The sequence below is a fragment of the Puccinia triticina genome, chromosome 15A, assembly GCF_026914185.1.
Source record: "Puccinia triticina chromosome 15A, complete sequence".
Taxonomy (NCBI): domain Eukaryota; kingdom Fungi; phylum Basidiomycota; class Pucciniomycetes; order Pucciniales; family Pucciniaceae; genus Puccinia; species Puccinia triticina.
This window is the reverse complement of record NC_070572.1, coordinates 1930675-1953893: the sequence shown is the minus strand read 5'-3', so window position 1 is coordinate 1953893 and position 23219 is coordinate 1930675. Positions and strand designations below refer to the sequence as shown.

Here is a 23219-nt window from a genome sequence, read left to right as displayed (position 1 = left end):
GCCTTCAGGCCGAAAGCAGTCAAGTACTTCATCAACCATTCCGAGACAAGGCTGGTTGTCAACGCCTGCCACATCATTCATGAGCTGCACTACGCACATGTGACCTTGTCCATTAAGGTCATCATCTCCGCCAAAAGCACAGGAACTCCAGCCTGTTGAGCCCAAGACTGTCTTTGCTGGGGACCAGCCCCGGCGCCTGAAGTGATTGGACTAACATCTTGGCATCAGCATCCAAGAAATTGAAGCAAGGATGTTGGACACAGCACTTTCTTTGGGACAAAAAGCTACACATGTGTACTGAAATCAACACCCTTTCACCAAAGCTTGAAGTTGTTCCCATCCTACATCTCACATTCCTTCAAGCCCAGCCTCACTGAATTCATTTGGCTGCACCTCTGGGATGCTCGGGATGCTCAAAGGGGTTGCATGACTCAATCAAACCATTGCTCTTGTGTGGTTGGGCAACTGACCTGGCTCAGGTTGGACAAAAGGGCACAACATTGTGTTCTTCTCTAAACTCAGTGGCTACTGTGTCTCAGCTAACCAACCTATATATTTGATTGCAGCTTAGCTATGTTTTGAACTGCACTGATGCTCTGGTTAGTGAATTCTGCCTTTCTTTTCCCCCTCCCCCCACTTCCCCCACATTTTGTTATTTGTGACTCCTTTGACCTGCAAATTTTAGTTTATTTTTTCTGATGCTGGAGATTAGTTGGTTTTTTTTCTGCAATGTCATGCATCCTGAGGGAAGAAGAAAAATCAAAATTAGGCCTGTCCTGATTGGGTTTTCTTTTTCTTTTTTTGAGTTTTCTCAGATGTGTTGAACTGTGGTGAATGTTGAATGAGTCCCCTTGAATCTTTTGAACTGACTTATTTGTGATCCATACTTCAAATAAGAAGAAAGCAAAGCTTGATTTTCTCAAACTTATGGGTCTTTGTCAAGTTCCCCCAGGCTGTTCTGAAAAATCATGCAATGGTTGTACAGTGCCCTATCAAGTGTTTAGGGTGGTGCCAAAGCTTTTCCCCCAGACCTCTGGCTATAAAAAATTCATAGGAACCTGTACATACCTGGTGAAATTGCTTTGTTGAAAGGTGTTCTTCCACTGAAAAGTGGGAGAAATACTATGGAGAAATTTTCAGGTTTGAATTGGAGCTTGGTGGCCCCTTGCTGTAATGGGGTTTGCAGCGGCAAAGCCACCTTGGCCTCTAGTAAATATATAATGAATACATATAGTTTAATATTGACATTGATCTTTAAACTAGTGAGTATTGGGAATATACTCCGGGTGAATAATAAAATCCACCTGGGTGCGCAAGTTAAGCGAGTTACACCTGTCACTGACATTTAAGTGATAGGTGTCAAATGTCCGATAAACTTTTGAGAACCAGGGGATTCTCTTCAAATAAGATCTTCTTGATAACTACCGCCCCATCCAAGCTCAAGAGTAATAAACCGATTGACACAGATAACTAACCGCCCAATTCGAGCTCACAAGAGATAAACGGACAGAAAGCAAAAACCCCATTGAGAATCAAATGATCATCGAGAGATACTGACCGCCCCAGTCCGCAAGGATATTCTATCAAAGTAACAACCCCATCAAATCAAGAGACAGAAAAGTATATTTAAAGAGGTCTGTTTGACCTCATTTCTTTTCTCCTCAGCTTAGAAACATCGAACCAACAACTGACCACTCTATTGACTCAAATTCTTATCCAAAACCAATCAATACAGTTTTCAGTAGACTCTTTTGTCTGAAGCCGCTTTCTTTGTCTTCATCTTTGAAGATCTTTGCGATAATTGATAGGTTATTATTAGTAAGTAATAAACCCTTCACATTATCGCCTTGTTTCTTCTTTCTGTAAGCCTGGGAACAAAACCAAACCTGTTATCAGGCCCCAGCCACCTATCTCAGAGGGATCAAACCACCCCCAATACGTCGGGCCCCTCCTTTTTTTTCTATATATTTATTTCTTTGAAACAAATAAACAAAACTATTCTATAAAAGCCCTAAAATTATATATTATCACCCCGTTTAGCTAGAAGAGCTTTGCTCTTGGCATCACCAAGGCTGACATGATGGGTGAGGTGGGATGTACGGATGCACAGAGAGGAGAAAACAGAAAGGGCGGCAGGGTTGGCACAGGGAAGCTGCTCAGCAACGGCGGCGGGGGACTGCAACTCCATACTGGGGCTGTGCTACTCGACTTGTCGACTCGTTGGGAGAGTTCCAGTCATGCGGATCAGAAGAGTGAGCCGGGTCAAGGGCAATTAGGTCTGGTGGGATGGGTTGCGTGGGGCTGGCGCCCCCAGGCGTGTGGCTTGGGTGTGGCCGACTGCCCACGCTCAACTCGCATGGCCGGTGGTACTGAGTGGCTCACTCTGAGCGAAGAACTGTGCCAGAATAAACAATTCTGGCAGGCGCTGTGGATTGTTGAGCTAGGCCAGTGAGCAATGAGCCATGAGACTACGTATGTACATACACAACAAAACCATACTGAGCACCAAAGAAGCAGGTGGCACAGGATCCGAGCCACTTTGGAGCTGCAACCGAAGCTCTCAGATGTCACTTGTCCCCAAGGGACTATTATTTTTTCCTGGTGTCAAGGCTAGCAAACTGGCAAATGGGGGGGGGGGGGGGGGGGGGGGGGGGGGGGGGGAGGAGATTGAGCTGCCTGTTGACCATCCGGACAATTGACCCACATCCTGACAGGAGTTGACTGACCACAAAACCACCATATTTAGCAGGTACAATCTGATCTGTTGCCAAATATCACTAATTTGGTAGTTTCTTGCTTTTTCTGCCACTATATTTCAACACAGGCTGGGAATTCTTTCATGATGTTGGTATCAAAATGATCAAAAGGCCCCAAGGGTTCATTGTGTACCTTGACTGACCACAAAACCCCCATATTTAGCAGCTAAATTCTGATTTGTTTCCAAATATGCCAAATTTGGTAGTTTCTTGGTGTTTCTGCCACTATATCTCGACGCAGGCTGGGAGTTCTTCCATGATATTGGTACCAAAATGATCAAAATACCCCAAAGATTCATTGTGTACCTGGAATGTAGCAGCTACAATCTGATCAGTTTCCAAATATCACTAATTTGGTAGTTTCTTGGTGTTTCCGCCACTAAATCTCACCCCAGCGTGGGAATTCATTCAAGACATTAGTACCAAAATGATCACAAGATCCCAAAGGTACATTACGTAAATCTATTGCCCATCAAAATACCCAAATTTAGCAGCTACAGTCTGCCCTGGCTGCAAACTGCTTTGAGATATAGTGGCACAGAAACACCAAGAAACTACCCAATTAGTGATATTTGGCAACTGATCAGATTGTAGCTGCTACATGTCAGGTTTTTGTGGTCAATCAAGGTAAACAATGAACCCTTGGGGGCTTTTGATCATTTGGATACAAATATCATGGAAGAACTGCCATGCTACGTTGAGATACAGTGGCAGAAACACCAAGAAACTACCAAATTAGTGATATTTGGCAACTGATCAGATTGTAGCTGCTACATTTGGGGGTTTTGTGGTCAGTCAAGGTACACAAGGAATCTTTGGGGTCTTTTGATCATTTTGGTACCAATATCATTGAAGAGCTTCCAGCCTGCGTTGATATATAGTGGCAGAAACACCAAGAAACTACCAAATTAGTGATATTTGGAAACAGATCAGAATGTAGCTGCTAAATTTGCGGGTTTTGTGGTAAGTCAAGGTACACAATGAACCCTTGGTTCCTTTTGATTATTTTGATACCAATATCATGGAAGAACTCACACACTGCATTCAGATATAGTTGCTGTAAGGCTTAGGGTCAACGCAGTTGACCTAAAACTGCCTTTTATCTCAATTTTATACCTAAATATGTTTATATCTTCTTAACCTTGAGAATTGATGTTGTTTTGACTTCAGATTCTGATTTCCCATGCAATTTTGACCGTAGTGTCCACTGACCACTTTCCAATATCTCTACTCCTTCATAGAGTTTGTGGTTTGTGACACATATGCGCAGCGGCGCCGTGTAGTCGCGCCTGAGCGCTCCAAACCACATGTTAAAGAACCAAGGCTAAACTACTGTAAAGCAAAGACCAGAAGCTAAAAACAATATGTGAGAAGAAGCAACAAAAGGATGGTATGAACAATAAGAAAAGAAACAAACCCTGAAGCTAAAGATAGAATGAAGAAGCAGCAACTGTGAGATATGGTGGAGAAGCGGTCTGATGAAGCTGATTAGAGGAGTTAGGATGAGATCAGTTGATGGAAGGACAAAAAGAAGGTGAGAATGAATATGTAACAAACCGAGAGAAGAAGGACACGACAACTGCGGAGATGAAGAATGTTAAGGATTAAGATCTTAGAACACAAACTAATAAAGAAGGAAGAAGTCAGTGATTGAGGTCAATGATGATTAGATTTGATGCGGATGGAAATGATGGTTGCATTTTTCACCAAGTTGTGTTGATTGAAAGTTAGGCCGATGAGACTTGATGAGTGTTGGCTGAACTTGATTCTTGAGGAAAGTGATATAAGAGAGATTGGAGCGAGCAGACAAGGATCAAAGAGTCGGTTGTGCTGTTGAGGTCTAGATTAATCAGAGCCCAAAAGCGGGTACCGAGATAGGTAGACGAGTTAGGTTTTTTGGCTGCGCCGTCAAGGCGCAGTCAGAGCGGGCGAGAGGAGTGTGTGAGCGCGCGCGAGTTTCAACACATGTACATGTGTGATTATGTCATCCAACTTTGAAAATTTTCAAAGTCAAGATCCCCCATGCAGCTGGAGGATCCACAGACTTCAGACACCCAGAACCACACCCCCAGATAGGCCAGGATCACCACCAAAGAGGATACCACGCTCCCAGTATACCTACTGTCACAGGCGCCTAGGATATTGACAGTAAGTATCACTCTTTCACTGAACCTCAACTATCTCAGAGGAAAAACTCTGTTTCTCTTGATTGCTCTCTTCTTTTGCTTGCTTTTGCCCAATCTTTGATCACAGGTCTGTACCTATCTTGATATCATCAACCAAAGGACTCTGCTGCTTCATATCCTTCTTTTTCTGTGGTTTTTGTAAGAAACAAACCACATAGGTTTCCCTTTAAAGAACCTTGACTATCCAGAGGGAAGTCTAAAAAATTGTGGCTGGATTAAACTTGTCTAATCCAGGGGCCCTCCATGTTTCTTTGGTGAGAGTAGGCTGTTGCACTCTCTAGCACAGATTGGTAGCACTCCCTTAAGGAGGTAGCATTGCCAGTGGAAGTTAGTACCCACTAGTATAACCTTGAATATCTGCCAATCTTGAATCTGCTCAGTTTCTCTCTCTCTTTCTCTCTCTCTCTAATATTTGTAATTTCTTTATCCCAAGAAATCCAAATATTGCCCCCCTTTTTCTTGTGTCCTGTCACTATAGAGACTCAGGCTCACAGTTGCAGAAACACCAAGAAACTAACAAAGTAGTGAGATTTGGCAACTTATCAGATTGATGCTGCTGCATAATGGATGTGACCCTAAATATCATATTTCAGGATCAATATGCAGAAAAACTCTCCAATGAAATCATTTGTGGAAATCAATGTTTTTCCTTTTTTGAAGAAAAGTAGATTTGGAGACTTCTGATAACATCAATGGTTGAAGTAAAAAAAAAACAATTCAAACTTTTTGAGACCCCTCAGCTACCCTGGATTAATCCTAAAACTTGCAATGTCTTTTTTTCAGGAAGAACAGAATGGTGTATGTTAGAGATGGCCTTGGGGTACCGGTTTGGGGGTACCTGGTACCGCCTGGAGGGTACCCTCTGGTACGCCGGCGCACCAGCCCAGAGGTACCAGGTGCGGTACCAGGTGCCTGCTTTGGGGGTAAAAAACTGAAGACACCCGGGTGTACCGCCGGTGTACCATTGGCTAGGGAATGCCTTCGGGTACCCGTTGGCAGGTACCCGGCACCCGCGGGCGGGTACCCGTTGGCAGGTACCCGGCACCCGCGGGCGGGTACCCGCCGCACCCGCCGCGCACCCGCCAGGCGGTGCCGGATGCGGTGTTGGGTGTCAGCTTTTGGTGAACAAACGGGTGCGTACCCGGGACGTACCTGCCTCCCGCGCTCGCTCGTCTTCCCCGCCCCGCTGAGCCTCATCCTTGGCAACTACGCCTCCCTCGCCGTCCCCGCCAACAGCCGCGAGCCAATCAGCCACACCCTTGCCGATCGCCCGCACCAACGCCCCCTCGCCCCTGCCCCACCCCTCGCTGAAAGCCGCCGGGCTCTCCAGCCTGGCATTCAAGACCCCCGGCCTCGCCGGAACACACAAAGTCGCCCGCAACGCCGTCCTCGGGCACCTGTGGGACTTGTCGAGTACGCCCCCCGCTGCCTTCTCTTCCCCCACCCTAGAAAAAGCTGGGAGGTACCCCTGGTACCCCCATAAGGTACCGCCGGTACCCTGTCAGGCGGTACCAGGTGCGGTACCAGGTGTCTGTTTTTCAGAAAAAACAACCCGGTACCCTGGTCCTGCAAGGGTACCCTGGTCCCATGGGGCCATCTCTGGTGTATGTAGAAATTCATGAATTTCATCAGGCAAAAAAAAAAAAAGAAAAGATTCCAGGCTAACACAGGCGGAAGTTGAGAGATTATAGAAGAGTATTAAGGAGAAATGGAACACAGACAATGTAATCAAGAGGAATAAAAAAAATTGATCAATATATGCTATACTGATCAATATGCAACATCACAAATTCATCCATGTTTGTAGTAAGTTCTGGTTATTCCTAAGCACAGCGATCTCTTCTCACGAGTTGTTGAAGATCTGCCTGGCCTGAGGGGAAATTTTATCCATAATCATATTGTTGCTTGATGAAGGGGATGAGGGGATAGTGAAGGAGTTGGTAGGGTTTTGGGAGGTTGAAGGTTGTGGTTGGGTTGGATTAATTATGGTTGATTGTTGTTGATCAATCTCTTCTTTTCAATTTTTATTCTTCAATTCTTTGTCAATCTTCTTCAATCTGTCTTTCTTCTTCTCTATCCAATTCATCAAGTCCCAAAGGGGAGTTGAGGATCAGTCTAGTGTAGCAAGAGCCTGATTTTAACCTATAAGATGCCAGGGGGCAAATGGGCACTGGACAAAACAGTCCCGTCGTGTCAGCTGTTGCCACTGCTGATCCCGTCTCCAATCTTGGTATTCATTGCATGAAGATAAAAGGGAAAAAAACTGATACTAACCTGGACAAAACAGTCCCGTTGTGTCAGCTGTTGGCGCTGCTGATCCCGTCTCCCATCTTGGTGAGGAAAAGAGATTGGAGGCGGCCACGGGAACATCCAGGCTACATAGTTTCTACCCAAACTAACTGGGTGAATCCCCCGGAGTATCACCTGTTAGCTTTAGACTAAGTACAAGAGCTATTTTTTTGCACTCTTGTCTTCCTGAATCTTCTGGCCATACTCCAACAAGATGCAAAGTGCAAATCACACATCCTAGTCTGTCCAACTGTCTTTTGAAACCATTGTAATCATTCCTTGTCTGAATTTGAATAGTGCCTGTTGTTGTCCTTAGCTTGTCTGTTGACATTTGTGAGAGAACCCTCTCTGGCCTGTCCGATTCACTGTTGTAGTACTTTAGTCATTACAAAAATATTACAATCATTGTTTTTGAGGAGTTCTTCATTGTCAGTTTTAATATAATAGAATGGATGTTAATCAGGAGGAACTTGTTCAAGAATTGGCCAACATTCTTTCCAATCTTCAACTCAATCATCAATCTGAACAACAGAAGACCAACCACCTTTCCAGCAAAATCAACAGCATTAAATTCAAACTCACACTTCAAGATGTCAATCAACGCCTTTTTGCTTTTCACCATCAAATTTTGAATTTCCATCAACAACCTCCAGCAACACAATCCTTCTCAGATGTTTCAGTCATGACCCACGCAGCTTCCCTCTCCAGCAACCCAAAGGAGATCAACAAATTTCTTTATTTCATCAAGGATTGTCTAGTGTGTCATCCAGCAAGCAAAACCCAGTTAACCCTTAACTTGCCAAATTTCTGTTTTGCTACACTGTCTGCAATTCCTCCTAGCTTCACACTCATTTCACTCATTTCTTTACATTTCACACTCTCAGATTTTATGATTGACATAGCTTATATATGCTTGTATCCAGTCAAACTCAAGAAACCTGATATATAAGTTGTATTCCTCAAACTCTTTTGTTCCCTAGACTTTCAGAAGAGACAAAAATAATAAATATATTTTACTCATTCCTCTTTATTTGAAGATAAATCAAAAAATCACTACTTCAAATAGCCAGTTCCCCTCATATCAACAAATCCCTGTCCGGAAACTCAAGCCTGACTGTCTCAAAAACTTATCATTGGCTGGGTGTAAACTCTTTGGATCAGATTCAACCCCATCTACAACTCGGAGCCACCGGATTATCCCAGTAAACTTCCATTGAGTGGATTCACATCTTCCCTGGAGTAACCCACCGCTGACATAGTGGAAGTGGAGGCTTGGTTTCCCAACAAGAAGAGCAAGATCCACTGGGTTTTCCGACATTCCCGCCACACAGACAGTAATATTGCTGAAACAGCTTCTTCCTATATTTGCTGAATTTCTGTATTAAGAGAGAATGCCCAAGCTCAGAATTTGCCCTCTAAATCTGCCTCCACCAAAGATCCTTATATTCTACCTTGTTTAATCTGCATGTGTTCCTTTTTGTCTCATGTAGAAGATGTTTTTGCCAATAGCAGCAGTGTGGAGGATTCAAAGATAGCATTTTATTCTTGTAAACAGGGCAATAATTCCTTAGATTTCTTTAGTTCCCTTTTTTGATCCCTTGTTTTTGCTGTTGATTTAACAGAAGATTGTTGTATTGATGTCTACAAGGCGGCTATCAACCCAAAAATACTCAAGATTGCCATTCAAAAGGATTTGTGGAAGGGGGCTACTGACTTGAAAAAGAAGATGTCACGTGGTATCCTGGCTTCCAACGTTTTGGACAAACTCACTATGCTTTGGACCAATCTTTTGACAAAGCAGGTGGATTTCCAACTCCAACGACCTCCCCCTCCTCCTCCAGCTTCTACCGCCACTCCAATGGACATTGACTCAATCACGGCAAGTATTGGTTTTACATTCTCAGCTTATTGTGCCCTCTGCGTCAAGCACAAGTTATGTCAAGGTTATCACAAGCCATATGATGAAACTCACATCAATAATTGCTCCTGTCCCAATGTGGAGGTTCAAATGAAAGACAAGATCACCCTTTTCACCAAAATTTTCAAATCAGTCCCCCCAACCATTCAACTCACACAAATCAACTTGGAAACAACCTCATCTGGCGCTGTTCCTTTGTCTTGGGATTGATCATATTGGGCCTGGTTCTTTTGTGGATATATTAATGTTTGGCTGTGATGAGAAAGGTGCTCCACTTGACAATGGCAATCTCTCTCCCTTCTTCCCCAGCCAGATTACATATCCCTACACAGCTGTATTGTCTGTAACCCAAACCAACAGAACTCATAAAAAATGCTGGTCCTCCGGCAGAGCCTTGGGAGTCCTTCCTGCTCAAGTCAGAAGCGCCTTCTGACCATGCTGCCCAGGGGAGTTCCGCTCCCACTCCAGATTCCCAAATGTCAGATTTCTATTCCTCTTCTCCGCTCACATGCTCATTTCCTCTTTTCCTTCACACATAGTGATGTCTTACCCCCCCCCCCCCCCTTCCATCACAATGTGAGATGTATTTTCCATTATCCATCAATAAATGTTGATGCTTTTCCATTACTAAGTTTTAATGCCTTGTCTTTTCCATTGTCAATTGGCAATGTCCCTTCCATATGTTAAGCTTATCACCAGCATATTTGTATCCTGTCCTTTCCATCTCTTGCAAGATGTACTTTCCTGTTTTCTGTTCTTTGCAGTCTTGTAGGCCCCCTTTGGATCTTGCAAGGGGGCTCTCTAGTTGTGACTACATATAGTCTGCCCCTATGATTTGAAATAAATCACCACATTGGAGAATTTCTTCACTCAAACCACCTAGAGCCTCCTTGGTCCAATCCAAGTCCCTTCTGGATTGTCCCCTCCTTCATTTCTCATTTTCTCTTGAGCTGAAAATCTCTCACTGAATCCTTAGAACACAGCAGAACCTCAATCCGCCGCTCATGCGCATCCTGAATGATCATCTTTTCTCCGCCCTCAATGGAGGAGTTTTGTCAATCAAATACTTCAGTCAGAAACCAAAGAAAAATGTGCATTTATCATCCACTTATAACCAAAGACATAGCAGCGCTGAGGGCGCCAGCTCCACCATGCCTTGAACTTCACAAGTTAGTTGGCAAAGGCTAGGTTCACTCAGCCCATCCACAAGCCACACCCACCACATCCTGTAAGCCATCTGCAGCATCCAGTCTTCCACTTCCTGTCAATCTGCTAGAGATGGCCATCTGGACCCGGGTACGCACAACAGGTGCAGGTACCCCCCCAAACGTTTTTCCAATTTTGCACCCAGACCCGGACATGGCACCCGCCAGTGGGTACTGGCGGTACTTCCGGTGGGTACCACGGATACCCCCCAATACATAGCGGCTTGCTGGCTTTGGGGGTAGTGTACATACATACACGCTCAATGAACAGTGCAGACCGGTCATTCAGAGCGTATGTACCCTTCTCAGTGACTGGTGCAGACCAGTAATTGTGAGGGTTGTGTACACTCTGGGCAACCAGTCTGCGCTGGTCATCAAGAGGGTTGTGTGGTCTGCGCCATCAAGAGAGTGGTGTACAAGGGACAGCAAGTGAGTATGTGTGTGGAATCACAAGTTCATTGCAAGATGTAAAGAGAAGAATGTCAAGGTCAGTCTGATAGAAGAGGAGAGAAAAGAGACATTAGGAATGATATAACAAAAGTATCTAACCAGATGGCAAGTGTTGAGTATGTGCGTGGAAGGATGAGGAAAAGACCTTTTACGCCCACCTGTTTGACTAGGTGATCTACCTAAAACAGTGTCATAGATTGTGAAAGACAATTGAAATGATTGGAAGCACAAAACAAGATGAAACTGAAAACTGAAAACTCAACACCAATCTTCCTGCTGTCCCACTTTCTCTTCTTTCACATTCAAGCAGACACATTGGCCATTGCCTTCTAAGCTTAATCCAGGCTGGCCCAGGCCCCACATATTGAGCCACTCTTTAGAGTAGGAAGAGCGGGTAATCTCACAAAGTTCAATGTTACTTTTAGGTGGGTAAATGTGTACATTTTGACTTTGATGTGATAATGAAGTAAAACCGAGCTGTAATTTCCAACCTGTGCTAAGACAATGTAGACTTACATGCATACAAGCAAGAGAGAAAAAGGGGTTTGTTTATCCGTCCTCCATTGGAACGCACTTGAGAGAAGAAAAGGGCCAATCAATGCAAGCCACCTCAATAGAAAAAAGGCAGTATGAAAGAGAGACTGACCATGAACTCGACATAGCCGCATTTCCGCTTCATTGTCAGAGTTTCGTCGAGAGGAATCAGCAGTTGGAGACTCAGCAACCCCGTGTCATCAACCCGCATTGACTGGAGAACGGCCATCAATAACCATCCCACAGTTTGAGTAGTTTTTCGTCAGTTCGTCCGCAGCGGATTTCGGTTTGGAGGTTCAGATGAGAAAAAAGAACTGACGGTTTTGCTTGAAACATCTAGAGCCTTTTTGATTTTCAGAATATGCGACAACTTATATCTGTCACCGGAGAATAGGAGAACAGGATCAAACATCGAATTCTGGTTGGAACGAGATAAGCAAGAGAGAACGAGGAGAGCGGAAGCAACAAACGAGTTTCGAACGAAGCCCAAATGGTGCAAGTCCTCCGGATCCAAGCCCTCAGGAATCTTACACATGAAGCTATCCAAGACGTCTTTGTCGTTGGGGAAGTCGATTGTATAGCAGCCCAGCTCGCCATCGACCTCGATCCGGAACGTCGGCCGATGGGCCATCGGGTCTGTCCGGCCCCGATCCCCAACACCGCGCCGTCTGTTGTGGATGTTCGCCGGGGAGGAGGGCGAGCCCGTCGTCGGGGAGGGCGTGAACATAAACGTGATCTCAGTGCCACTCTTCTCGTCAAACTGTGAGAATGCTGATTTGAGCCAATCGCTCTAGATAAATGTTTGTTGGTAAATATGTAGAAAAAAAATGGAATCAGATGACTACGTCCCAGTGTGCGAGAATAGGAACACATTGTACCTTCATGATGAGATGGACCATTTGGCGCTCGACAGGAAAGTCTATTTGGGCTAGTTCGTCAGCTTCGTAAGTCATTAGGGAACATCTCGTCACCACCCCACTGTCTTCTATGCTGTCTTCACCCGTGTGTATTGAAGGAAAGGGAAGCAGAAGTATACCGATCATCAATGGCTGTGGCTCGCCCGCTCTTGTGGACGCGGGATCAGAGAGAATCACGACACATACAGTAAAACCAAAGGGTGTCCTTCGCCGTCATAAGAGATCCTCACGGCGCTAGTCGGAAGTTTCCTAGCCTTGCCACCCTTATGGCTGTCGTCATCGAACCTTCTTTTGGCGGGGAGACCGTCGGGCCCGGGACTGTCGACGAAGTGCTTGGTGTAGGTTTTCTGGGAGGTGGCGGTGCCGAAGACGTTGAGACACTCGATGAGCGAGCTCATCGAGACCTCGAACCGGACGTCCGCCACGCCCTCCTCATCCTCCGACCCCCCTTCTTCGTCATCCGAGTCATTCGCCCGCTCCTTCTGACTGTTCGGGATCACCGGCGGGTTGAAGTGCCAATCCGTGAACGACGTCTTGTCGAGATACGCGTGCGCTAGAGGTCACACCATCGTCAGTTGCGGCTCGGTTGTCAGATATCAGCCATGCTTGGTGCGGTACTCGACCTTGCAGGATCTTGCCGATCTCGACCTCGACGTGGATTGCTGAATGGGAGATTTGGATGATCGCCCGGGCCGAGAAATGGACGGTGGAGAGCAAGATGGCCAGCGGCCTCAAGTCGGGCGCATAGCAGCAGAACACCTGGGCGAGAGAATGTCAGTGGATGGATGCCTTTCGACGGCCGAGGGTGACCCAACTTGCGAGTGGAGCCGTTCCCCCTGGGTGCCCTCGCCGTCCATCCTCGTGGTTGCCGCCCGCCTGTCTTCGGCCCGCCACGCCCAACCCCGCCCCAGCCGATGACGTCATCCAAGCCACCCACCAGCATACAGCCACCTCCCCCACACTGCCACGCTCTTCCATCGGGAACATGTCTTCAGGATCAGGCGCATCGGGGCCCCATGTCGATGGTAGGACCCCCCGCTTTCTTGTGTTCTGGATGGATGCTGAAACTGCATGTATGGAAATTTGCAGGAAGTAAAACGTGGAAGCGGATGACTTTCTTAACCATCTCGTCTTTTGGAACTCAATTCGTGTGGCAAGTCTTCTTCCTTCCCCCGCGGCGCGCCAATTGTATGCCACGATTGGTCTGAGATATATTTTTTTCCGCATCATTTTCCCGAATGCATGCTGGATTTTTCGAACACGGCGTTTGTCCACAACATATCTGATGATGGAGTCCTTTTGCTTCATCTGTGCTGAAACAGGTCAGCCGAAATGAGCCAAGCCTCGCCCTATCTTCTATCATTAGGGATCTCGAAGAGTCAGGTAGCCCTGGTCTTGATGGCTGGCCCGCTGAGTGGTACGAACCTCTCTCCTGGTGATTTTCATCCAAGAAATATAAACCAATTCCTGGCTTTTTTTACCCGCTGCTGTTTCGGTGAAATCATGTTTGGATGACAGGTTTATTTACACAGCCTATAGTCGGTAAGACGTCTGTTGTTATAGTGAGTATCTAACCTATCAATTTTCATGCGTGTTTTTTGTTTTTGGATGGAATTGGAGAATGACAGGTTTGTATGGAGACCGAAATCCACACCGCCTAGGGAGGAGGAGACCGTTCGTAATCTACGGAGGTGTGGCTTCAACCCCGTTTCAGCTAAGAAAGAGATCAAAAGAGAAAACGAAAGGAAGAAAAGAAATTCAGATGCTGACGCAGCACTTGTGTTCTCAAGGTCTGTGCGTCCTGGTATCTTTGTTTACGTTTGCTTGGTGCAAGGAATTGGCCGCGTTGATCATTCATACAGGTACCCCAGCCGTGAGTGAAACCGCCTGCCCAGCAACGCTTCTCATCTTCTGAGGGATTGAGTGCCCTTCTCACATATAATACTTGTCTTCACTTGTCGACAAAGCATCAAAGCTTGTCCGCACTGCTAGCTGTGATTGCTTTCTATGCTCTGTAAGCGGAGTGTGTGTGTGTTTTTTTGTCTAGGAGCCTGATGATGACTGACCCCCGGGTGACGGCTTCCTGCAAGGGACATCTCGATCAATATAGTGACGGTGTCGAACAAATGTTTGATCATAGATGTCTTGCCCTCTCTGGAGCAGCAATTAGCGAACGCCTACGCGTCACGGTTCAGCGGAGTTTCGGCGATCCTGACGATGCTGATCTCCCTAGTCGACCTGCCGAGCCTGTTCGGTGTCTCGAGTAGCCAACTCAAGATGATCAGCTTTATCGGCGGCCCGATCTTTTTGGTGTCCCATTTGGCGATGTGTTTGACTGTCCATGAGGCGCGTTTTGTGGCGGATGATGGCGGCGGGAGGGGGCGGTCTTCGATGGTGATCACGGCGACTTTGAGGAGGTTCTGGGAGGCGTGGCGGGCGCTGGACGGGACGATTGTGAAGCCGATATGCTGGATCCAACTGTGGGCATGGCTGGGCTGGTTCCCGGTGATGTTTTATTCGACGACGTGGATTGGCGAGACCTGGACGCGGAGGAGCGGGGCGACGGGGCCGGATGAGGAGAAGGCGACGCGGATCGGGACCATCGGGCTGCTCGTCCAGGCCGTCCTCTCCCTCCTTGGGTGGCTGTTCATCCCCCGGATCGTCTCCGCCTTCAGAGATAAGCAGTATGGCCGGACAAGCGACGGCGGCAAAACCTTGATCGATCTGTGGGGCGGTGGCCAGATCTGCTTCGGCTTCATGCTCCTCATCAGTCCTTTCTGCGAAGACAGCGTGGCCCTATCGATCGGCTTGATCGGCGCTTGTGGAATTCCTTGGGCTATCACTTGTTGGGTCCCCTTTACACTTGTCAGTGTCCTCAATCCTCAACACATCTCTTTTCCCGGGGGAGCTTTTCTGACAATGTTTTGTGGCTTCTTACGATCTCAGTTGGGAGAATCGTTACTACACAAGGCAGAATTGGCAACTCCAGCCGGGAATGGATTCAGGTTGTTACCAGATACCGATCAGCAACCAGTTTCCCCGCGAGACCAGATTGTATCTTCTGGACATCACTCTTCGAGCATACCACTGAAGCCGATGTCAGAAGACCCAGTACGGTCATCCTCGGCTCCGGACAGCAATGCGGGCACGAAGCCGATGAGCCATGCGCGTAAGTCGGAAGAATCAGAAGAAGAAGGAGTGATGGAGGACGAGTGCCTTGATGGGGGAGTCGAGAGAGAGGATGAAGGGAGTCAGCTGGCCGGCACGGTGCTTGGGATCCACAACGTCTTCATCGTTCTGCCCCAGTTCCTGATCTCCTGCCTCTCCTCGGTCTTGTTCAAGCTCCTCGAGTCCGACCAGCCTCCCTCCTCCTCCACTCCGAAGACACGCGGGGTCAGCGAGATCGGGATAATCTTTAGGTCCGCTACCCATTCTCCCTTTTCCTCGGCGCTTCTCTGCTCACTCTTTCTCCCCCTGTTGCTTTTTGTTTTGGACGGGAAACAGGTTGGGCGGAGTTGCATCATTGGTTTCTGGTTTGTTTTGTTGGAAACTGGGTCGGCTGATCCATAAGCAATCCTTATCGTCATGAAAGTCTCCGTTCTCTCTCTCTCCTGTCATTGGTTTATCTCTTTTTTTTGTAAAGCAAAGAATATTTTTATCAAAACAGGTCTTGGGAGGGTTTTGGGCGACATGAAGTCTTTGTGAAAAGGAGTGAATCATAAATTTATCCTTCTTTGTATCAGATGTGTTTTGTGCCTGTTTGTCAGTTTTTCCTAGAAAAACTTGGATGTATATCTGATTCAAACTTTCTGTCCAACATTTTGCCCACAGTGATGTTGGTTTTATTATCAAGGTGGGCTTTGCCCCTCTCTGGTTTACTGATCATCAGTCAAGCGTCTTTGATATGGTTTATTTGACAGGTATTATTGCTGCAAGAAAAAGTCAAGCAGTTGCCATGCAAGAACTACACAAGCCTTTGTCAAGGCGTACTGTTGACCAATGCTGATAAATGTACAATACAATTATGGTGTTCAAAGTTGGTTTGCATAATTTTACGCATGTATAAGTCATAAAATCAGAAAATCTTTTTTGCAGAGGATATGACTGTCTGATTATGTGATATAAAATTTCCTCATCAAAATATTTTTATGATTTTATGATTTATGCATGCATAAAATTATGCAAACCAACTTTTGTCAGGCACGGTGATGCCAAGGGTGCATGTACTCCTCTAGCTACCCCAGTGACTGTGCACGGTGCAATGGAGCGCGCAGCAAATGCGCGGTAAAAGTGCGAAATAACTGAGAGCAGTTAATTCTAATAGACCCAAAAAAGGGGTTAACGGAGGGGCCAGGGGCGCCTGGGGTGGTTTAGTGCCCTCTGCGGTTCTTACAGGGCCTGCGCACGAGATGCGCAGGGGTTGTTGTAGCCTGTGACTTCTGGGGCCCTTGAAAAGGGGGTCGTTGCGCAATAAATTGCTCCCAGGATATAGATAGGGATGATAATCCCAATAGAAAGAAAAAAAAACGCAGACTTACTTTTAAAGGGAAGTCTGCGGCAAAAAAAAAACAATTGATCCAAAGGAAACCGAAGTCAAGGCAAGGTCAGGCTAGCGCACAGGTTGATTAGAAGAGGGCTAGACTGGCAAGGCTTTGAGGTGGTTATAAATGTATCTGAGGGGCCTTTACTTGCTCAAAGGTCCCTGGTTATATGCTTGAGCTACAACCGGTGGGGTTGTAGCTTGTTAGTGTTCTCTCTTCGGCTTTTTGGCCGGAGGGATAGTGCGTGGGCAGGAGCGTTTGTGAATTCTACTTATTCACATTGCTCCTGTCAGACATCTTTGGTGCTGTAGTTCCCTCTTCCTCAATCCGAGGGAGGGTAGTAGTTCACCAGGTCTTTTCTTGACTATTTGTCTACGGCCGGGGGAGGATCAGTAGTTTATTTCACTGCTATGCTCCTCTGGCCGTTTCCAATTGATCTTTCTGTTGTCACTCTCCTAGTTCAATAGAACTGGAGAATGTCTTGTGACCCGTTCTCTTAGCTTGAGAGCGGGTTCTTAACCAATTCATTGTCAGTTCTCCTGCCGTTTCCTAGGGCTGGAGTTCTACTATTTGCCTCTTGACTTGGTCTAGGGTTTGAGGGAAGCTATATTTGCCTATTTTTTATGTATGGCGCTCTGCGCCGCAAGTACTGTTCAATAATGAATATCTTTTTTTGACCTTGTGCGCAGCGCTCTGCGCCGCTACTACTAGTAAAAGAATGTATTTTCTATCTTATCTTTAGCAGCCCTTTGCGCCGCTACTTCATATACTAGAATAGTTGGCCGGGATCTAACTTATTATAGTAGCCCGGCTGACAACTTTGAACACCATAAATACAGTATGTCTTGCCCAATAATTCTGTGTGTTGGTTTACAGATACATACTATCTTTAAGAAATGTGTTGTATCTGTTTTCCAATTACACTTTAAAAAATAAATCTACATATAACTAAAGAAATTGCCTCTGGGGGCCAAACAAACCAGTACAATTATCTGTCATGCAAGTAACGCCGGCGTCGGTATCCTGTACAAATTTCTGTCATGCGAGTAACGCCGGCGTCAATGCTCTTTTTGTACTGAGTCCGTTCAAGCCTGTTCATGCAGATTTGGGTGAGACATCACCATAGCAGTTTGGTTTGAACCAGACTGCTTGATCAAGTTTGAACGGAATTCCGTCCAAGCAGTGAGCTGCTGGAAGTGGGAACGGACTGATACACATGTAAACTGACACTCCCTTCAACGGAATCGCTGAACGGACTTGCTGGGGTGTGTTGACTCCGTTCATCGTACTCTAGGAACGTGTCACCCAGTCCGTTCAGGGTAACCAACTCCTTCCAACAGGCTCGCTGGGGTGTGTTGACTCCGTTCATCAGACTCTAGGAACAGGTTTGCCCAGTCTGTTCAGGGTAACCAACTCCTTTCAACGGAATCGCTGAGGGATGTTGGGTATATCCATTTCCATGACAGATCTGCTTCATTGGACTCGGCTACATACAAGCAACTGAGTCTGTTGAAGCAACCTGCTTCATCAAACACCGCTACACACAACAAGCAATTCTATTCAAGCAATCTGCTTGGTCTGAATTGGCTACAAATCAACCCTGAGGATTTTTCCTGTCTGCACCTTCATCTCAGAACATATATTAACCACACATTGTCCTGTTAGTTACCTCATCCAATCCACTCATCAGACACCACCCATTGCCTTTGATTAGTATACTTTCCCCTTCATCATCACACCTCATACTGTCCCCCTCACCACACCTCAATTAACTTCCCCATTCCAATTCTCAAATCTTTGCATTTTTCATTGAAAAAATGCAACAATCCAATGAACAGTTGAGAAGAGCTTATGCTGCGGAACGGCAAGCTACATTCAAAGAAACACAACATTATTTTACAGCATCTTCTTCCCCTTCATTTTTTTTTCACAATAACAAAAGAGAGGTGGTTTAACAAGATTTCCCATATTTATAACAAGCAATGTTAAACTGATGATTGATCTGCATGAATTCAGCAATCATAACACCGGCATAATTCCTCTCATCATGTATGCTTGACAATCCCATCATCATCAAATTTCACACTCTCTTCATTCTCAACAATCCCATTATCATCAATTCTCGCCCTCCCATCATTACCAGCAATATTCACATTCCCATGTTCTTTTTCTTGGTTGCAGGAGCACCAACATTCTATTTATCAGCCTCAAGATTTTCCTCATACTCAACAATCAAATAATCCAAATCATGAGTGGTCTTCATCCCCAAATTTCCATCAACATTGACAACAGACCCCCGCATACACAGTATCATCAAAATCATGAATCTCCTTACAATTTAAATTGTCAAACACAAAACCAATCTAAACACAGTATCATCTAAATCATGAATCTTCTTACAATTTCAATCCTCAACCACAAAACCAATCTGAACACAGCTCACACAAATCTCCATCCCAGCATGGAAATAGCAATCATGGCAACCACACCTCCAGGTTGTCTATTTTTAACTTGCTCAACTCCCAGAGTGCTTCACCAAGAAATATGCAGAGTCCATTTCAAACTTATGAATATTCTTCAAATCTATCCCCTGTGCAAATACCCACAAACTGGAATGACCCGCCTGAAATTGATTTGGGCCTTATTCAGGAACAAATTGATTCAAGTTTATCTCAAGAGCAGGATTTTTAAATGATCCTCCTGCTGGAAATTTGGTTGAGCATGATTTCACAGGTAACCATTCCTTCGGAAATATTCCAAGAATGATGTAAACCGACCAAATGCATGGTGTTGGACTGAGCCTCCTGGGTTCAGGCCAGAAACTTTGAGGGCAGTGAGATGTTGTGTGAAGTGTCAAGCCATAATCTTCACAGGATAAACAACCTAACTTTGCTGCCGCCAAGGCAGGATCACTTCATAAAAACCACCCCCACCCCCTGAATTGCTTCAGATCTTCAAAATTATATATCAACCCAATATACCTGAGGGAAATCAACTCATTCTATCCATCCACTTGATAAATAGCAACTTCACATTTACATCTCTTGGAGTCAATGCCTCAACCAGAGATGCACTCAACAATCAAGGTGAAGGTATCCATACATTCAAGGTGAAGGGTACAATTCACCATAACATTGGAAGTTTGCTTCCACTTTCACAGGAATTCCCCAAATTCTTACAGCTGGACTTATATGACACAGAAAATGAGTATGAAAATCACAGAGTTCATGGTCAAGATCTACTTCCAGGACTTATGCAAAGAATCTAAACAATCCTTCACCATTAATATCCTCTCATGCAACAGTTTGAATTTGTTCCATCTGAAATAAATCCAAATCACTCAATAAGGCTTACTGATAATGCTACAAATGTGGATCAAAGAGTTTACAAACTCCCAACAGGTGACCAAATTGCTTAATAATAATGCTTAGGAGCCTTGATTGGACAACAGGACTTTGTAATGGAACCAGGTTGGGCCCAAATGTGATTTACACAAGAGTTGTATCAGGTAACAGAGTTAATGATTCTGTGCCCATCCCTCAGAGTCACATTCCTTTCACATCTGACCCAGATAAGTCTGGAGCTGTCTGGACTGCCTTCCAAGCTCATACACAAGAAATTTCCTGTCAATCCGGCCTCCTCCCTCACAATCAATAAATCTCAAGGTCAAAAAATTGGTAATTTTGGTATTGTACTTCATGAACCTGTGTTTTGCATTGTCAAGAAGCAAGTCAAGCCAAACTACTAAGGTATTGATTCCACAGCCTGAAAGTGGCCAGCCTTCATAATAAACTTCAAAAATTGTTTAAAAGGAATTTCTCTCACATTTTCAGAGTTTTTGAGTAGATATCTCTCATCACCATTTTTCCAAATATCTACTTTTTCAATAACAAATTTTGTGTCTTTTCCCAAAATAAAATGCCCTTATTTCACCCAGTTTTCACTTGAAATGTTGTTTTTTGACCTATTTTTCAGTTGAAATTTGGTTTCTCCTTTGACTGAATCCACAGTCACCCTGAAATTGCATCATCAAGGGTTTGAAAATTTTATGTCATTTCCTTTGCTCTGTCCCATTCCCTTTTGGGCCTTTCACATCCTGTGACTTTCACACCCCCTGTAACCCCAAATTTGGGGGCTATTCCCTTGCTGTGATTTACAAACCCCTATGACTTTAACACCCCCTGGAACCCCAAATTTGGGGGCTTCCCCTTGTAAATAAATAAAATACAATACAAATGTATTGTATTGTTAACTGCAGTACATTGTATCTGTTTTGAATGTATTTTATCACAATTCCAATACAGTACTGGTGCAGTCCTGCATATATCTATTTTTGCATGTATAAATTCTACTTAAATTTCCTTTTTTGTGTCTCATGAGTGGGGAAAGTTACATGGAAAGGGAGAAAGGTATTTTTGTGTGTTAATTCTGCCTAGATTGTAGCATTTTACAGGGCAAGAGAGAGCAATAAGAAATGAGATTGGAGAAATTCACCCCTTCAAGTGATCATGGATACCCTTTGCTTCTTCATAAGCTTTATCTTTGGTGGCCTGAGTGATGATACTCTAGAGATTGGCACACGGGTACCCGCGGCGGGTCCAGGTACCGGGTAGTTTTTTCACCAAAATTGGACACCTGGTACCGCACCTAGCACCGCCTGGGCGGGTACCGGCGGTACTCGGGCGGTGTACCGGAGGTACCCGCTCCCATTGGGAGAGCCAGATCCGGGGAGGGATGGGCGGGGAAGAAGCTGCGCCAGGAGGGTGAGGAGCTCGGCCAGGTCGGTGCAAACGCCAAGATCGCCAGTACTGGCCATCAAGAGACACATACACACTCTCAATGGCCGGTACCGGCGACCAAGAGAGCACATAGACTCTCCCAAGGGCTGGTACTGGCCATTGTGAGTCTATGCGCTCTCTTATGGGCAAGAACCGACCCTCTGCAGAGACTACGTGCTCTCTCAACCGGCGGTCTGGCCGCCCAAGCCTCTGATCCCCGAGCATAGTCGTGGGGTTGGGGCGGGTACGATCTATCCCAGGAGCCCTTTTTGGGCGGATCCTCCGGATTGCCAAAATGCCATCTGTCTCCAAAACAAGGGGGTAGCTGCCAAACCCGGTAGAGGTTGCCTTCCGCTGGGTCTTCCAGAAGACGTCTCCAGTTGCACCGTTTAAGGGACTTGACAAGCAACAGAAAACAATCATTCCCTTGTCTATAACAGCCACAAGCTTCGGGTGACTTAGCTAGCAGCATCCACTTTCAAGCCCGATTGCGAGTGCGCAAAACCGGGTCCAGGGCTTTATGGCACCACCAAGGTTTTGCTTTGGCCGCTCGCACGTTACAATCTGTAGGAGCCGCGGAGGTCAGCAAAGATAACTTAGCAGATATTGATTCTAGTTTCATGTTGTCCAAAGCCGACCACTTGGGCGCTTTGCCAGTGGTATGTGGGAGCGGGCCGTCTCATAGAAGGTTGAACGTGAATGGCTTGGTGGTCCGATCCGAAGTTCTCGCTAGAAACCGAGGTTGCTTCAACCAGTCTCGATCCTAAAAAATTGGCCCAATTTAATCCAATAATTGTGCCTCTTCCTTTGGAAGAGAAAAAAGTCAGAACTTGTCGTGGTGACGACATCCGGAAGCCAAAAGAAGAAAGGTAACTTAGCAGATTTCGGGCCTCGGGCTCAGACTTCCTTGGAGCCAGAAAGGGCCGCGGATGCCACAGTCACGAAGGACTTGCTTGAATTCGCGTTGGGTTTCGGGCCTGTTTTCAGAAGCTTTTTGATCATCGGGTCCACTTTGACGTTGAGCGGGTCCACAGTGGCCTCCAATTGCTAGATCATCCTCCCGTTGTTGGCCGAGAGACGGAACACTAGATCCACGAACTTGGCGTCCAGTAAAACCGCACCATGGTCGCGTCATTGCCGAGCGCCTGGGTCAACAAGATAGGGAGACTGCAGGAGGGGGGTTCGGTGGTTGGCCGGGGAGGGAGTTGCATCTCGAAATCTTCCATCGTTGCCGAACTGTCCACAAACGGCGCGTCGGACGGTCGGCTTGGGTCGGGGGAGCGCCTTGAGCTCTTCGCCGTCCATGGCTGGAGGGATGGATGTGCTTACATAAGAGAACCTGAAGTTCAGGTTCTCTTATGTAAGCCAGCCACAAGAAGTCCGACTCACAGTCGCACTCGCCTCGACCGAACCTACCAGGAACCACCAAGAAACCTACCACCACCAACCAGCTAAACCAAAACCTACAAACAAACAACACCACAACCCCGGCAGTCCGAGCACGATCGACCACCAGCGACCCAACCCGACCGACCAACCAACTGCCAACTCGACCGGACAGACCAACCCACCCACCCACCCCCTCGACCTGCCCGCCCGACTCGCTCGCCTGCCCGACGCAAGCCCCGCCTCCTGCACTCCATCC

At 46.1% G+C, this 23219-nt stretch overlaps 2 protein-coding genes across 2 annotated transcripts; one reads left to right on the top strand and one right to left on the bottom strand.

The window, feature by feature from the left end:
- Nucleotides 1-11353: 11353 nt before the first annotated feature.
- PtA15_15A192 (uncharacterized protein) lies at nucleotides 11354-13112 on the bottom strand (the record flags this gene model as incomplete). Its single annotated transcript, XM_053163373.1, has 8 exons — nucleotides 11354-11377; nucleotides 11451-11552; nucleotides 11658-11715; nucleotides 11809-12128; nucleotides 12217-12328; nucleotides 12442-12808; nucleotides 12879-13014; nucleotides 13071-13112. The coding sequence occupies 8 exons, from the start codon at nucleotides 13110-13112 to the stop codon at nucleotides 11354-11356; spliced, it is 1161 nt and encodes a 386-aa protein (XP_053027355.1).
- Nucleotides 13113-13240: 128 nt separating this feature from the next.
- Nucleotides 13241-15844, top strand: PtA15_15A191 (uncharacterized protein; the record flags this gene model as incomplete). The annotated part of the gene is made up of 9 exons (XM_053163372.1): nucleotides 13241-13280; nucleotides 13345-13408; nucleotides 13578-13672; nucleotides 13774-13797; nucleotides 13884-14128; nucleotides 14223-14269; nucleotides 14346-15120; nucleotides 15202-15674; nucleotides 15760-15844. 9 exons carry the CDS (start codon nucleotides 13241-13243, stop codon nucleotides 15842-15844), a joined length of 1848 nt encoding a protein of 615 aa, XP_053027354.1.
- Nucleotides 15845-23219: the final 7375 nt, after the last annotated feature.